The sequence below is a fragment of the Epinephelus moara genome, chromosome 21, assembly GCF_006386435.1.
Source record: "Epinephelus moara isolate mb chromosome 21, YSFRI_EMoa_1.0, whole genome shotgun sequence".
In the NCBI taxonomy this organism is placed as follows: Eukaryota; Metazoa; Chordata; class Actinopteri; order Perciformes; family Serranidae; genus Epinephelus; species Epinephelus moara.
The window spans coordinates 6,698,239-6,715,552 of record NC_065526.1 but is presented as its reverse complement, the minus strand read 5'-3'; the positions used below and the strand labels follow the sequence as shown (position 1 = coordinate 6,715,552).

The following is a 17,314-nucleotide window of genomic DNA, read 5'->3' as shown; positions in this document are numbered from 1 at the left end:
CTAAATTAAAAAGGTGAGTCTTGAGCCTCCTTTTAAAAACATCAACAGTCTCTGCAGTCCTGATGTTCTCTGGCAGGCTGTTCCATCAGTGTGGGCCATAATGGCTGAATGCAGCCTCCCTGTGGGTTTTTGTTCTGACTTTTGGAACAATTAAAAGGCCTGTGCCGGAAGACCTCAGGATCCGCAAGGGTTGATATGATAAAAGCAGGTCAGATAAATAAGATGGCCCAAGACCGTTAAGACATTTAAAAACTAATAAAAGAACCTTACAATCGATCCTGAAGCGCACGGGGAGCCAATGCAGCGATTTTAAAACTGGTGTAATGTGCGCCCGCCCTCTGGCCCTCGTCTAAGAACCACATTTACGGAATAGAAAGCATTTTGTATAGTATGTGATCCCATTGATTAGTATATCTTAAAATAATAAAATACAAGTCATAAAAAAGAACCACATTTACATCTCAACAAAAATACCAACACAAAAGGAAAAAGAGATCTCCCCTTTGTGGACAGCAGGGGTCACAATAGCAGCCATCCGTGGGAAATAACCTCAATAAAAAGTTAAAGAATAAAACCAAAGTAATTTAATAGCTATAATTACACAGTACAGCAATAGGGGATTCTGCAAAGTGCAATATAAAGAGCTTAATTTCATAAATCTGACACCAGTTCTTCACATTAATATGAAAATGTATTGTGAGAGAGATAATGACAACCAGTGGGAACTTACAATAAATATATTTCAGAGTAAAATAATTCTATATCAAATAACCACTTTTAAGGTTATGTGTGTTCACCCTTTCTTCCCTTGTGAGTTAAGAGAACTGTTGTGCTGCAGCACTGATCAACACTGCCTGACACAGAAGTTACATAACCACATTACCGAGTGCGACCATTCCTCCTCGCAGCCGACAAATGACCTGCCTTGTAGCTTTAATTATCTGATTTTTGTAAGAGTGATCTCATAGGAAATTGAGGCGGAAGTTGCCTGGAGCTTAACAAGATATAGGCCCGTATAAGTCAACACACTTTTGAGGCCAATACCAGCTTTAAAGCTTGAACCTTAAGTACATTTTAAGATAAGGTCCACGGGCAGAATAATGTGCGCTGATGGGAGTAAACGGAGAGAGAAAGGTTATCACTGTTCTTGTTTATGAAACTAGGGGTGCAGTAAGAAAGGAACATGCATTTATTGAGTGTTTAAAGCCTCTTAAACTCTTTCACTCACAAACACACACACACCTGATGCCAGGCAAACACTTCCTTTATCCGTTAACCTCTTACCCTTTGTCACAAAATGTTTCTCAGACACAAAAGTAGCTCTTTCTCGCCAGTTCCCTAAAGTTTAACGCACATAAGTGTAAGAGAGTGAAACTTTGCACCGAAAAAGAGGCAACTGAGGGCAGCGGCTGCATTGCACCGTGGTGGGAGTAAATCAAGTGCCTCTGTCCCTCATTTCAGAGAGGGCTTTGATGTCACTGGAATAAGCTGCAGCTCATTGAAGGAACATCAAAGATACCCCCCCTCACCCATCCACCCATCCCAAACCCACGACCATTCACTGCTCTGTAGGAAACATTATTGGAAATGCCACGGGGTCCGTTATCTTTTCCATGATTACCGCCTCATTAACTGCCCATTAATGTTATCAATTACCCCAGCATGTGCCCAGTAACTTCAGGGATCAACCGAGTTGCTGTTTGGAATATGTGATGTAAAGACAGAATATTTAATGCCATGCTGTTACTTTTAGCCGAGCGCTCTCATTTGAAGTATTGAGCTTTGTGATCACTGATTACGGTCCCTTTGCTGCATTTCTTTTCTTTGATTTTAATTCTCTCAGCTCTTGTCTGTTATTGTCTGTCATTATAAATTGGATAGCGATTCATTTTGCATTCACCTCAGTTGCCCCCTCGCACTCAAAACTGACTCTCGAAACAGCACTTAATCTTTTAGCCTTTGTAGCCAGTTTTGCGCCAGTGACAGGTGGATAAATGTGGGGGACATACACTGATGTCATCTGTGGGTGATGTTGAATCAGTTGATAGGCAACGTGTCAGTGCCATGCATCTGCAACTGTTTCATATGCTCAGATAATTAGTGTGTGATTTAAAGGTCTAGTGTTTAGGATTCAGTGGCATCTAGCGGTGAGGATGCAGAACTGAAACTTCTCCCATGTGTCACGTGTGGTGGAAAACTACGGTGGCTGATGTAAAAACACAAATGTCCCTGTCTGGGGCCAGTGTCAGGTGTGTCTGTTCTGGGCTGCTGTAGAACAACATGGTGGATCCCTTAGAAGAGCACCCACTCTGTATGTAGATAAAAACAGCTTTTCTTTTTCTTTTTTTAAGGAAACGGAAATACAACTATTCTTATTTTCAGGCGATTATACACTAATGAAAATCTGGTTGTGAATATTATATACTATTTCAGCCAATAGATGCCCCTTAATCTCGGGATGGGTTACTGAACAGGCCTACTGGGCACAGGCCCAAGAGCCCAAAGCAGGAGAGTAAATATAGACAGTGCAGGCAGTGCGATTGGATTGGGGCCCCTGAGGTGGAGGGACCCATAGAGAGAGCGGGCCCTTACAAGTGATTCAGATTGCCACCTTAGAAATCTACCTGTGTTCAAAGAAAAAAAAAAAAAGTTATAAAATAAATGTCCTCAAAAAGACAAACCCATCTGCGTCATGGTTTTCTTTTTTCTTTTTTGAAATATTCAGTAGCTATCTAAAACAAAATTATATGTCTTTTCTTCATAACCTATAAAATCTATAANGGGGCCCCTGAGGTGGAGGGACCCATAGAGAGAGCCGGCCCTTACAAGTGATTCAGATTGCCACCTTAGAAATCTACCTGTGCTCAAAGAAAAAAAAAAAGTTATAAAATAAATGTCCTCAAAAAGGCAAACCCATCTGCGTCATGGTTTTCTTTTTTCTTTTTTGAAATATTCAGTAGCTATCTAAAACAAAATTATATGTCTTTTCTTCATAACCTATAAAATCTATAAATACAGCCTACTATAAAAAAATATTCAATTAAATGATTAATTTCTTACTTTTCTTGATATTTTTGTCAAATATGCAATGATGATTGTTGGGTGATATGTATGTTGATGTTGTCCAATGTCAAGTCTCTATTTGTGTCAACTGTCAAACTATGCACAATAATGTGCACTAGGGCCTGTCATAATGGTGAGCACTGGGGCCCATCGTAACTTTCGCCACTGTCCCACAGTGTCAATGCCAAAGTGTCGCTCAAATTAACATGTGGCAACCATGAAGAGACTCAAAATGACCACAAAGAGACACAGACTAACTAAAAAGAGACACAAAATGACCTGAAAGAGACACATAACGACTACAAAGAAACACAAAAGCACAAAAATACGTATAACAACTCTAAAGGCCTGCAAAACAAAACAAAAAAAAAAGAGGCAAAACCACCGCTCAGAGAGGTGGTGGGGCCTTTGGAATATCTGTGGCCCATGGTCCATCGCTTCATAATTCCCCCCTGCTAAATCCCACACACTGGAGATGCAGATACAAGGGTTAACTGCTAAATTCTAACAGTAGTCGATGTCAGTGTGGCTTTTATGACAGTAGACCATCTCATTTTAATCAGGTGCGTTGAGCACCTGGCTGGTATCACTGACATGGTAACTTGGTAACAAGGTCTCAGACAGAATGTCCACTGTTATTGTCAGCAACTCAAAATCAACATAAAAGCTTTGAGCTACCACAGCGCTTCTTTTTTGGTCCAGTCCCCTTCATTGTATAGTACTTGATGACAATGACCTGCCAAAGGAAATCACTTCAATTAAATTACTTCTCATCTTTTGTTGAATTTGCCAAATTGTCTAATGTGTGGCGTTAATCCCTTTTGGACTTTATGTCTTTTGTTAAGATAGACTCAGTTCACAAGTACAGTCTTTCAGACAAGAGCATCAGGTTAGTTTTAACATATAAAACTGAAGGGACAGAGGGTCCTCTGCCAGAAAATGTGAGCATCAAACACTTCAATTCACTGCATTCTGGTGAATTCGTATGCACCAATTTGTGCCTATTCTGCATTCATTTATGCTATAATAAAACCATTTCATATACCAAGTAGCATGTATTTTGGATCATGTCTTAAAATAATTTCCTGTCCTATAACATCCCAAAAACTTCTGCATCTTCCAGCAAGACCAGACAGGGTGAGACTACCTGTCTATTTTGCACTTAAAGCATAGAGGGGAGAAGTCTGCAATCAATTTATGGCGTTGGAAAGGGGATATATGCGCTCTGTGTAAAATCTTCAGTTGAATAGCTTTTATTCTATTACAAATAACTTGAGGGTTTTGCACTTTCCTAGGCATCATCCCATTTATCATCTGTAACATTTATATTGAGCTCCTTTTCCCACATTTCCTTCAAGTGACAGGTGTCTGTGTAGGTGCTTGTAGTAAAAAAAAGCGCTCTGTGCATGAAGGACTTGAGATTTAAGGGTAGTGTAGTGTCCTTCCTAACAAAATCCCTTATCTGCAAGTAATGGAAAAAGTCCTGTTTTTGACTGTTGTATATTTGTGGATCCATCAAAAAAATCACCAAGGTTAGAGATGCCTTCAGTTGCCCAAATCTGGCAGCCAGGGTGTGTTACACCTGGTAAGAAATCAGGATTATCACATATTGGCGTGAGGACAGACGTGATTTGAGATTAATTTATGCTGCAAATTTCTTTAAATTTGTCAAAACAGAAGTCATCTGCTACTTTTATGTTTATCAGGGAGATAAATGCACATGGTGTAAGCACTGTGGCCTCTGAAATCCACACCTATGCTTTCAGATTACACTGGATCAATCAAAATATATATGTTGGATAGACCAGAAACACATCATAACTCACTCACTCACTCTTTTTGCTTTTACCTCTGTTATAAAGTGCATTAAGGTGGTGGCATATATTTTAACTTGCTGAAAAACAATAGTTATTGCAATCCTGTTATCAGACAGCAACTTTTCCTCTGTCCACACTGGCCTATTAGAGGAGCGCACCGTGCAGCCAATCACAGGCGCTCACTGCTCAGCTCCACTAATCGTGGATTAGCTACAACCCGACTGCAGTCTACAGCTCTGGCAGGGAGAGGTAGTCACTGCCATTCACTACTCACCCTCTATTTTATTATTAGCTCACTTGGATCTGGCAGCAGGGCTTTTTTTCTCAGCAGCAGCGGCAGCGGGAGCAGCGAGAGCGACTTTTGCGTTGCGCAACCAAGTAGCTGCACATTATTGGGATCTCAGGTAAAGGTGTGGGGATACAGCAGAGAGAAGCGAGCGGCTGATTTTTTGTTGGGCTCGATGGAAGCTGCTAGGTAGGACTCAATTGACGGCCCTTTAATTTTAACCCCCCCCCCCCCCCNCTCAGGTAAAGGTGTGGGGATACAGCAGAGAGAAGCGAGCGGCTGATTTTTTGTTGGGCTCGATGGAAGCTGCTAGGTAGGACTCAATTGACGGCCCTTTATTTTTAACCCCCCCCCCCCCACACACACACACACACACACACACCGTCGTTAACACAGCGCACCGCTCCGTTTTCTCGTCTCCAAATGTTCAAGACGGCCAATTACCCGACGGTGGATCCAGCGCCCACCATCATGCACGGCACTTGGCTTTCCACGGGGTGCCGAGAAACGCCAGTAGCGGTGGAGAAACCTAAGAAAAAGGCGTTCAGCCTGGTCAAAATAATGTCTCTCAGCAACAAGAAAGGGCACGGCCAGCATCCGCACCACAACAACAACATGCCCTTTACGATCCACTGTCACATCGGGAAAGAGATAAAGCACATTTGCAGCAATTGCAGCCGCGGGAACGACACACAGGACGGTGAGTATGTAGACTCGAGGCTTGTGCTTGTGTGGTTTTCGCCCATAGTAGCCCCTGCAGTACTGCCATCCAGGATCTGCTCCCATTATCAGGCGATGGCCATGCCTCTTGGCTCCTTTACGCGCTCCATCATCATCATCCAGTGTGCTTTGCGTCTCCTTGATGTGTCTGCCTGTGTGATGATGTTCTGTGAAAGTGGGTCAGTGTATACCTTTAAACACAAAGAGACTGTTGCTGTTGTGGAGACTGCCTCTGACTGGATCAGAACTTCTGCTAGGGTTGGGCTCTCACTTGAAATGCTACTTGTTGGTTTGCATCATGAAAAAAATATGTCTCATTATATGGGAAGCTCTTCAGTGTGCCTGTTGATCCTATAGGTGTCATTGAGATGGCATGAAACTATCCAGGCTGTGTACACAAAGCCATTTCCAGTTCAGTGTCATTACATCATCACTCAGCCATCTTGGTATGCAAACAAGTGTTTTTAATTAAAAGCAGCAGCAGCAGCAGCCACATCAGTGTGTTGTGCTACAGTAGTTGGGAATGTAGGTTACATGCAACATGGTGAAGATGGAGTAGTGTGCCGCCTGATAAAATGGTCACCTGCCTTTTTGTAAAAACACCACCACATTTTTAATCAGCCTGGATACTTGGGAGAGGATTTTCTCCTTTTTCCCCCTTTTTTAATTTGCAGATTGTGCTCGTCTCTCCTCTGCCAGGATTTTGTCAAGACTGTGATTAATTGCATCGGCATGCACTTCATTTGTAGACATTCTGGTTGTGTGTTTTCTGCCTGTAAAAGACAGACTGGGTAGTATTAAACACAGCACAGACAGATGCAGATGGTTCATCTTCACAGAATGCACCAAAAATCAAAAGCTTGCCTCTTTTGTCAATATGATATGTATTTCAGCAACGTCTAGACTGGAAGGTTTGAAGCCTACAAAGAAGTGTTTGATGTTGTGATGTGTTCTTCAGTTTGTCTGTGTTTTATTGAAGTTAAAAAATAAAATATGTCATCATTCTGTCCATCATACATAGAAGTGGTTGCTACTTGGCTGTTAGATGTTACTTAGGTTAGATTTAGTTCTTTGCCATCCTGTCTTTATCGAGCTCTCGGACTTCTAATGAAGTCATTTGAATCTCTACTGGATTCAATTAGTATCGACTGTGGAGCTATTTATAGAGTAGTATGGTGGCAGAATTGCTAAGATGGTTGGCTGTGAGGCGCCACAGCATTTAATTGATGGTCCGTGGGACTGATTTCCGCCGCATTACTGTCACATTATTTATCCTGCTGTCCCATTGCCCTGGGGAGGTGACTGGCCCCGGCAAAGTGATACGTCCATGTTGGCAAACATCATGAATGTGAATGTGATGTAATCATCCAAAAGGGAGCCGGCAGCACATTCGCTGACAGCATGTCATGGGTGATGATCTGACGCAATGTGGTGACACTGACAACTGATAGGACACGCTGTGCTAGAGGTCACCTCGTACATCTAGACTCCAGTCTGTTCTCCAGACCCAGTCGTGATAACTTGGCCTTTTGTGTGTTTGGGTTTCTGAATATTTTTCATACCTTTTCAGCCATTTGTGCTCATTCACTCTGTGCAGACTTGAAGCTGTCTGAGTGAAGTGATATGTCTGTGTTTATTATTGTCCCGGTCGGGTTATTGTTTCTCCCACAAGGCCAAAAATCTTAACATCTCATGCATATCGTTGCACATGGTGATGTAAGTTATACAAAGCTCATCTCAAGCAAGTATTAAAGCTACAGTCGATCAATTTTATAAAAAAAAAACATTGTAATATTTGCTGATACTGTAGCTACATCCTGACAGTAGTACATGAGATAAATCATATGAAAAAAACAGTCTCCTCCTAGTGCTCCTAATGGCATTTGCAGGGATCCACTGCACCTGAGTGAAAACAACCAATCAGAGCCAGGAGGAGTCTCTAATGCAGTGTCAATCACGGCTCGCTGTGCTGCTGACAACAGCGAACACTGCAAAGTCAAGTAAACAGAAGAGCTGTTAAAGTGAAAGCAAGTTTTTCGTCGATGATCTCCTACTGTTTACTTGTCTGTGCTGTAAATGCTGTTGTTGTCACCACAGCGGGCAGTGCTTCTGCTCCATTTCAGTGCACAGGTGCACAGCTTAACATGTAACGGCGAGGGCTTGGAAAGCTGTTTTAATGGAATGTCATGTGCCAGCTAGCCGTAGCAACCACGTGATTGTCAGCTGGCAAAACAAACGACAATGACAGGGTAAAAGCCACGTTAGCTTTCGTGGTTGACAAATAATTTCCTGCATGCACAGTGACGTTCACAATTTGATTTCAGTAAGCTGGAATGACATTAATCAGTTCTCTGTCTTATCAGTCTCCCTCGATTTGTTTGTGTTTGTGTGAGCCATGTGGTCGTGGTGACATAAACACCGCTCTCGCCACTCAAATGTAGCGGATCCCGCTGTTCTGCTAGCTACGATACCCATCAAATGGTGTGCAGACTCCACCTACTGTGTACACCAGCGTGGTGGTGCATGTGTGATTGGCACTGCGTTAGAGACTCCTCCTGGCTCTGATTGGTTGTTTCATTCAGGTGCTGTGGATTCTTGCTAGAAAGAGCCAGGGGAGCCAGATTCTTTCACCGATCATCTGCCTCATGCGCTACTGTCAGGATAAAGTGACAGTTTGAGAAAATGTGACAAAAGATATTTCTTTATAAAAGCTACCTACTGAACCATAAAGTCCCTTAAGTTGATTTTTATACTGTAAGGAATTTAATGGCTACCCAGAAGACACAGATGGTAAATTACTGTCAGAAATATGAAACATTTGTATGATCTGTGAGCGCTGTTACAATTACATTCAGCTGTTGGGCTGTCAGAGTAAAGGCATGTTCCTACCTTTAATACTGCTGTTGAAAGAGTGCTTAAATGTCTGTTTGCTCAGTTTGTACGGAGACAGAAGCGCACAGTAGAAAAACAGCTCCATATCCAAAGGCACATTATAGTTTATTTGTTGCTAGCATTTTTCATTTTTTAGATCTGTTCACAAGCTGTTTGTGTCAGAGATTTGAGTGTGAACACCTCTTATGATCTCCCCTCTGCAGCTGCAAACCTTAGATTTTGTTTTCTAAGCACATGGCAACTTTTACCACAGTTTGTGTGCCCTGGTGTCTGGTGGTTTGTAAGTGGGGTTGTTTGTAGTCCTGGATCGCAGCGTCTTTCAAACATAACACGGATCCACTTTTTCATTTAATAGTTTGTGTTAGAGAGAAATGTTTAACATTCTCGGCTCTTGATATCCAACGGTATGTAAAAGTCTAACGGGCTGGGTCTTGTGAATATTTGATGAGGAGTAGAAAGATTTCCCTTTAATGAGGTGCTTATCAGTCTGTTTAGTGTGTTTTGGCAAGCTAACGCCAACCTCTCAGCGTGATGCAGCCTCAAACTGTTTAGACTCGGAGCGTATCCTGCGTAATGCTATCTGATATGCAGGTTTGTTTATCCTCTCCCAACCTCATCCAGTTACTAGGGAATTCGGAAGGCCACTTGGCACAGATTCATACCGCTTGGATCTTTGTAAGCAAAAGTGTCTGCTGCATTCACTGTGAGCTCTCCTGCATGATTACCAGAATATCACCTCCTCTGCATCCTAACCTAAAGCAGACCCTGTTTTTCTTTTTTATTCCCTTACAGCTGAGGAAGTAGAGAGGCTGGCCGCCATGCGTTCTGAGTCCTTGGTCTCCGGCACCCACACTCCACCCATCCGTCGTCGGAGCAAGTTTGCCACTCTGGGGCGCCTCCTCAAGCCCTGGAAATGGAGGAAGAAAAAGAGTGAGAAGTTCAAGCAGACCTCTGCTGGTAAATGACCAGTTTTCTTAATTCTACAGCAGCAGAACAAAACACGCAGGTGCCACATGTATATAAACAACCATGTTAGTTTATACCCTGTCTGGTTGCGGGAGGAAATTCAGCGTGTATCCTTTGGCCAGAAGAAAATGGTATTAAGTTTCAGTCTCCAGGGTCATTGAAAATGCAGCAAATTGATTCAGCAAAAGTGCAGCGTTGGATTTTGGTGTTTTGAGGTCTCTTTAGAGTTCCTTTGATCTCGCAGGCCAGCCTTGTCAGGGACGAGTGAAGGACATGCTCTCCTCAGATGTGGCTGTATTTATTTTCCTCGGCTGACACATCCTGGATTCTAGCGTCAGCCCGGTGGACAGGAGGAGACACTTTGTCAGACTGCATCTTGCGGTGTGGAAGCAGAAGTCTCGCTTGCCGTGTATAGGATGAGCAATTGCACCGAGGCCTGTATCCGGTCTGAACACGACAGGATGTTCTAATTTAGTTCTGTTAAATTAGCATCTTTCAGGTGTGAATGTCCTGAATGAATCAGTCCTCGGTGCTGTGGCTGCCTCATTGCACTCTTACCCGTCATCTCCATCACTTTCAACAGGCATAAACATGTGTTTGACTTTTAGTTGATATTACCTTTCAGCAAGGATTTGACTGTTCCCAAAGTGCTGTTTGGCTGTAGTTTGTGTTTCTGCCCTAACACGGTCCCCCCGGCTCTTCAGCAGTCTCTCTGGACTACGAGGTCTTTTTAGCAAGACACAAAAGTGCTGACGAAATCTTTTTTTTTTTTTTAGCTTTCAACGCTTGACTTTTTGATGTTTTACTGTATTTTAATAGCGAGTGTGCACTTGATGAAACAATCATGTCGATGTTTTCTGTTTATTGGTGCAATCGTGTATGCTGTATGATAACAGCATCTCCCCTGTTGTGGTGAAGAACAACAATGAAGAGCTGGGCAACAAAAGGGTTTTTTTTCTGCTGCAATAGTGTTAATGCACAGTGGGGTTGAGTGATAAAGCTCTCTTCATCGCTTTTGTTATCCACTTGTTTTGTATGCATAACGCCGCTGTCTCCAAATAATTCTTTTGCTACTATTGTTCTATTCAATCCTTTTTGATGGCAGCATGATGGTGGATTATAACCCACCAGCGTATCTCACTGGAGTGGCCTCTAAGTGGAATTTCGGCGTCGTTTGGAGCTGTAGGCTTGTGTGCAGCCTTCCAAGTAGCTCCAATGCACGGGCAGGTTCCTCAGCCGCAGTGACGCCGCTACACTGTCACATCAATTTCAGCGAGGAGCGTGAACCTGACTTTTAAAGCCCCAAACAAGAGAAATGTGGCCTGCACTTGTGCAGCCGGCAGTGGAAGAGTACAAGTCGCACAAGCGTTAGCCAGCGCAGTAAATTCAAATGACAGGAAGTGGCTCAGGGATTTTTAACCGGAGCGGTCAACTCATGGACCGTTGCACTTAAAGGGGGATTTAGAGCTGCACAAATAAATACTTTTATATAAACAATGGCTCAAATGGCCACAAATGTGTAACGTGAAAGGGGTCATGAGTGGGGATGAATCAACAGAGCTGCTTTAAAGGTGCTGTATGGGACATTCGGAGCATTAATATAGCAGCAAGCAACTATGTAAAGATAAAGTGGAATGTTGGCGTCCTGAGCAGAGAATGAAGTCATGCTCCCTCTGTGTGTGTACTCCAAGCTTCTCTGTCCAATGTTGTGGCTAGTCTGGCTACGCGTGCTTGTCAGTGCATGTGAGAGGGTTCCACTGGCTAGCGAGCTGGCCCCACTCTGCACTGCAAATAGCAGTTATCGCTGATAATGCCATTGAATATTTTCATTTTTGCACTATTCACAAAACGAGAGTAACGTGTGTTGGTCCACATGCTCGAATGTCCAATGCACCCTGTTGTTATCTGGGTGAGTATCACATAATATATTCCATTCAGTGGTTTCAGCAGCATTGAATCCAGTGGTTTGCATGAATAGCCAACAACAGAGTGAAGCATGGAGTGGATTTTAAGCAGGCATGTTATCTAACAACACCTTCAATTGGAGCAGAAATGAACAAAAAAAAACCATCATCTGGAGAAAGCAGTTTCATAATGCTTTGCTTATTATCAGACCTGTTCCAAGAAAGATGTCTCTGTGTAATTATTTACACACTTTTAGTCCTCTTGTAACGAGCACTTTGTTGTGATGACAGCTGTGTTTAGGGACACAGGATTTAGCTTACTTCATCTTGGAAACAGTATCGACTTGTGTTGACTCGTAACCCCAGCTATTGATCTATGTTTCTAAAACTGGAACATTGGACATACTGCTGTGTATTTGCCCTCATTTAATTTGTCACCGCTAAGATGGCAGCCTATTTATCCACTAGCCTTAAAGCCTGGGATGGGATGACCTTGTTTTAACAGATCTAAGAAAACTGCTGCCACATGATTATGATGAAAATCTGACTTCATTTATCGTGCGAATACTTTCAACCTGTTGCTCTAACAAACTTGGGAAATGTGCTGTACGGTAGCACATGACGTTCACTCATTAGAGACAAAGTGGCGCGCTTCCTGCTGCACTGCTCCGATACACGACCCTGCGTACTGTCTTCTCGTCTCTGCAGTTGGCTGTGAAGCCTTACTGTTGATTATGCTTCCTGTGTCAGCGGGGAGCAGACCAGCCACTGGGCATGCAGATGTTGTCGTAGATAATTGGACACTGAGCACAGTAGAGGATTATGAATATGTTGTGATATTAAGCAGATGAAGGCCAGCTCTGGGGGACTGTACTCTTCACCTCAGGAAGGGAAGGAGGGAGGGCCTGACAGTTGGTTGTCTTATCACGCTGTCTTATCGTGCACAGTACATTCTCACGGCGAGCTCGTATCACAACGTGATCTCACAAGGCGGAGATTCATCAAAAGAACACGCATGTGCTAGTCTGATGTTATCTTCATTTTTTGTTTCTAATCCAATTAGTTACCATCTTCTTATGAACAGCAGTCGTCTATCTAAAGGCACTATTTGTACCCTTTAATAGCAGAATCTGTTCATTGATTATATCCTGTATGAAGAGGAAAAACCACTGTGACATTACAAACCTGCTGCATCCTTTTTAAGTATCAAGGTCACGTTTAGCCGCATCGGAGCTTCTGACGTGTGAGCCTTAACGCTTGAGCTTCTCATTGATAAAAGACTCCATGAAAGTTTTAATACAGTTTTTGTCAGGCTCCGGCTGAGAGAATTGCCTCAGTAAAAGCCTCCACTTTGAGCTACTGAGCCTCAGGGTGGGTAGGATGTGTTCTGACTATCTGGGTCACTTCGCAGTGGAATATATTTTCTCTTAAAAAAAACTAAGTGTAGTGTTCTCAGATCAATACTGGCTGCACTCAGATATGCCAGTTTCATTTAATATGCTCTCAGCTGAGTCTCCCCGATGAGCGTCTAATCTTCTCATCTTGGTGCAGATTGAGTGGCTGCAGTGTTGGACACCACTTGGGTCATGGTGGACTGTCCAAAATAGAACTTGGTTGATATTCAAGGTGATTTAGAGGATGTTTTTTTTGCTTTTCTGGCTCTGATATGAAAGATTGCATTGTTTTCCTGGTATAGATTTATAATACAGTTTTGTGCATGCTCCAAATAGTGTTCCCAGTGATGTAGTGGAGGGTATATGCAGGTATATGGGGTTACAGCCATTGGAATATACAGGAGAGTGTACCTACTTCCTCCTCAGTAACCTTCCCATCTACCTAGTAGTACACCCACCTCATCGACAGCCACTACACCTGTCGGATGAACACTGTATGTTTACAAGTAACTGACCTTATTGCATATCCACAGCTGATGATTTGCCATTCTGGTGAGTCAATCACATTCAGGATCAAAGTTGAATACTTGGCGCGAGTGGCAGTTTTTATCCACAGTCAATGTGTGTTTTTTTAGTACGGCCCTCACAGGACCTTCCTGATGAAATGAACATGAAATTCCAGTTCTTGCACACTATTAATGTATTCATTAAATATTAAACAAAATGTTGTTGCAAGACCAGCCAGTGTTTTAACTCCCGACTCGATGCTCTGCTGGTTCGGCAACAGCTGCATCCATTTTATTTTCTTCTTTTTTTTCTTGTTTTGTTTTTATGAGGACACAATATCTGTTAATCTTAAGACGTATCCTCGCACGAGCGTTTTGAGTTAATGGTGTTACGTAACTGTGCACATCCCGTGGCATTGCAGTTATGTCATAAAGCTTTGAGTAATTACTTTTCATTTTGGATGAAACAGCGGTATAATCCCTGAACATACTACCGCACCGCCAGCCAAGTGTCGACCTTTTAGCCCTGGGTTTCCCCACTCTGGCAAAGAGTCGATGTTGGTGTTTTTAAAGAGATTTGTCATTTTGATTAACGTTGTGTCTGTCACCTAAAAGACTGGCTTTTCCCCTCGAAATAACCCGTAACAGGGATGTGAAAGCCTCAAATAGAAGCTGAATTCATGCAGGATTTGTTGCCAGATTGAAGGACTTGTATTTCATGAAAAGAGATGGTATAGAGGCTGAATATTTAAACCTGATTGTCACATGTTGTGTTTTTGTGGTGTGCATCCCAAAAAAGCTATTGACATTAGTAGCAAAGGCAAAGTCGTTGCTTCTCATTTAAAGAGGGTTGTGGGAGTTTCATGAAAATCGACTGCCAAGGTGCAGAAATCCCTGGTTTTGATTAAATTTTCAGAGTACTACAAGGTTTACTTTCCTCATTATCCAGGCACTGCTCAACTGGCAGACATTATTAATAGAAACCCCTCAGTTTTTTTTTTGAACTGTTGTAAATTTTAATGAAGTTTGAGAATGCACAGGTACAAAGAAGTGAAATGTGAGATGCCTGTGGTGCTTTGTGGAAAACAATCCCGTCTGCATTCGCTCTGTTAGAAAAATCCCTCTATGTTGATTCTGGGTCAACTGTTTGATAACTCTATTATCCCCTTGACTTGACCTAATGTTAAATTTGCTGCATCTTGGTGAAAAAAAAAATCACTTTTTGATGGAACTGCCAGCATTAGCATCCCAAGTAGCATCTACAAATGGCGCAATTTCCTTTCATTTCACACCCTTCAATTTGCCACTTCCTAGGGCTCCGGTGGAGACGATTCTTTGTGTGACATATTGGTGATATTTTGGTCACGTATTTTTTTCTCCCCAAAAATGTTTCGCTGCTTAACTAATTCCTGGCTTGGAGCTGATGTCAAACAGGCTTCTCTTGGAAAACTTTTGAAGTATTGAGTGATATTGAACATCTGGTATCCTGGAGGAGCTCATAATGGAGCGTACTGTTTGATGATAGTTGCTCTGCTGCGGTATTTTCGAACACTGGAGCACAGAGGATCCAATTTTCTGCCCTGGAGGCCTGTCCGTCTGACATTTGTATGGCTCTCATTTGTGTTTTTTAAAATGTTGGACTCCGAGCAGTTGGTTTTAAATCCACTGTGTTCTGACTAAGGGCAAGGAAAAGAGAGGTCAAGCTGGCAGTGTTTTCATGAATCCACACTGAGGATGTATTAGCATTGAACGCGGCGCCCTCTGATTGAGCTGGGACTGGACTCCTGGGTCATATGTAAAGCACACATGGCACAATCTGTGATCTCCCTCTTAAGCAGGAGCTGCAAAGGCCTGCAGGGACATTCCTGCGCCGTGTGCTCAAGTGTTGTTGCTGATCCTCATTTCACATCCTTAATTGGCTTCTATGCAGGGGCAGATTTCAAAATTACCAACATGATTTTTTAACTGCTTTTGCTCAGCGTACTGATAGAAGATGTTAAGTGCCTCGACTTCTAAAGCCTAAAAATAGAAGCAGTAGCTATGGGACATGCTATCTTGTGCATAATGCATTACAATGAGAAGTGTTGTTGGAATAACTCCGCCGTGTTTTATCTCCTTTGTTAATCAAGGTTATGATTTTTTTAGCGTAAGGTGCTCGGATGAGAAGTTACACTTTCATAGATTATCTTTACAACAAAGGATTTTAATGGGGCTGCTTGGAATTCTTAATTTTATCTAATTCGAAGATCAGAAGAAGTAAAATTACACAAACATATAACAGCAAGACCAATAACATACTGCAGATACAGTCCTATTCAGATAAATCAGTAGAAAATTAAGTATAAACATGTTTAATTTACTTAAATGACAAGTTTGCTGATGGTCTTTATTTTGTCATTTTCTTATTGTCGAATTCCATAAAAAGACAAAACTATGAATTGATCCTACTAACAAGCATCACCTGTGCAGCCAGAGCCTCTTATGTCTTATTTGGGCCATATCTCCATTGTCAACACATTCTCACTCCCAGTTCGTCAAATACATCAGCTTAGTCAAACTATGATGATCTAGGTGTTTTGCCACAAACTGTTTTAGGTTTGGGCAACAACACTACTTGATGAGGTTTAGAAAACAAATATGGTTAAAATAAGAACATTTGCTATGTTAATAGTAAGTTAAAAAGTATGACATGAGATGTATGTGCCGTAATTGACAGGTATGTCACGTGAGGCAACAAGAACAAGTTGTACTGTACGATCACTGGTGTTACTTTTAATAACCTACAGCATCTGTATGATGAGAGGGTCACCTCTAAAGCTCGGTCTATTGTCTCAGACTCTCAACATCCCCTTCATGTTGAGTTTCAGATGCTTACATCAGAGCGGACATTTTGCCTCGTTAAATGTAGCACTAAGGGTTACAGATCGTCCTTTGTCCCGTCTGCTATTGCTTATCTTAACCAGCAGTGACCACTAAAGGCTAGTTCACATTACATGATTTTCACCCCTATTTTGCATCGTGGAGACTATCCTAATCTTTTGAGTGTTCATACCTGACGACGTGTGTTTCTGTCATCGGGAGTCTCGCCAACTGCGCTACGACCTGTGTGTGCACACCACAAGATTTCTCCACCGAGCCCTCGCCGACAGAGCCCCAGATAACGCGGTGATGTCACCAAACTATGTTTTTTAACTTGGAGACGACACATCGTAAAGGCATGGATATTCTTCCCACTGTTGAATCAGGCCTGGGTCCAAACACAACGCGCTCCCTGTGATCATGTGGATGCCGCCATTGTTGTTGATACTTGCCAGCTCGCTTATCAGTGTTGCCAGATCTTGGGAGAGAAACAAGCAACCAGGGCTATGGAAACAAGCCCAAAAGAAGCGACTGGACCTGGCAACCCTGCGGTTTGTCCTCCTCACATTTCTTCCGTCCTCCTGCGTGCTGACGTGGGACGTATCCCGCCTCTCATTGGCTGATGCTTTTTGTCAGTCGTGTCACACTTCTCCAGTTTTCTAGCATGCCAGATATCCAGTCCCAGTTACAGACGAGGGGGCGACTTGCTCGTAGGCTTGTTCACACGAGGACTCGTCATGGCAGACTATCAGGCCGACTCACCTCCGACCCAAGGTGGCTCTCAAGATCCTCTGCGACGCCAAAATCGCGGTAAAAATCGTGTAATGTGAACTAGGCTTAACTGTCTATGATTTACCCCTGACAGTGTGTGATACTGGATTCTGTGTGTTATGTATTGTCCTGTCTG

General features: G+C 42.7%; 1 protein-coding gene across 7 annotated transcripts in view; it reads left to right on the top strand.

The window, feature by feature from the left end:
• Positions 1–17,314, top strand: part of LOC126382929 (phosphatase and actin regulator 1-like) — a 73,683-nt gene that overhangs the window by 32,546 nt on the left and 23,823 nt on the right. For 3 of the 7 annotated variants that reach the window (XR_007569101.1, XM_050033216.1, XM_050033215.1), the window contains exons 1-2: positions 5,517–5,866; positions 9,571–9,735. Coding sequence is in view for 6 of the 7 variants with exons in the window: in XM_050033216.1 (XP_049889173.1) it covers positions 5,590–5,866; positions 9,571–9,735 (442 nt within the window). In the remaining variant the exon portion in view is untranslated. Of the gene's footprint in view, positions 1–5,124; positions 5,356–5,405; positions 5,480–5,516; positions 5,867–9,570; positions 9,736–17,314 lie in introns of those variants that run through there. The other 4 variants (XM_050033220.1, XM_050033218.1, XM_050033219.1 and 1 more) reach the window with 4 other exon arrangements.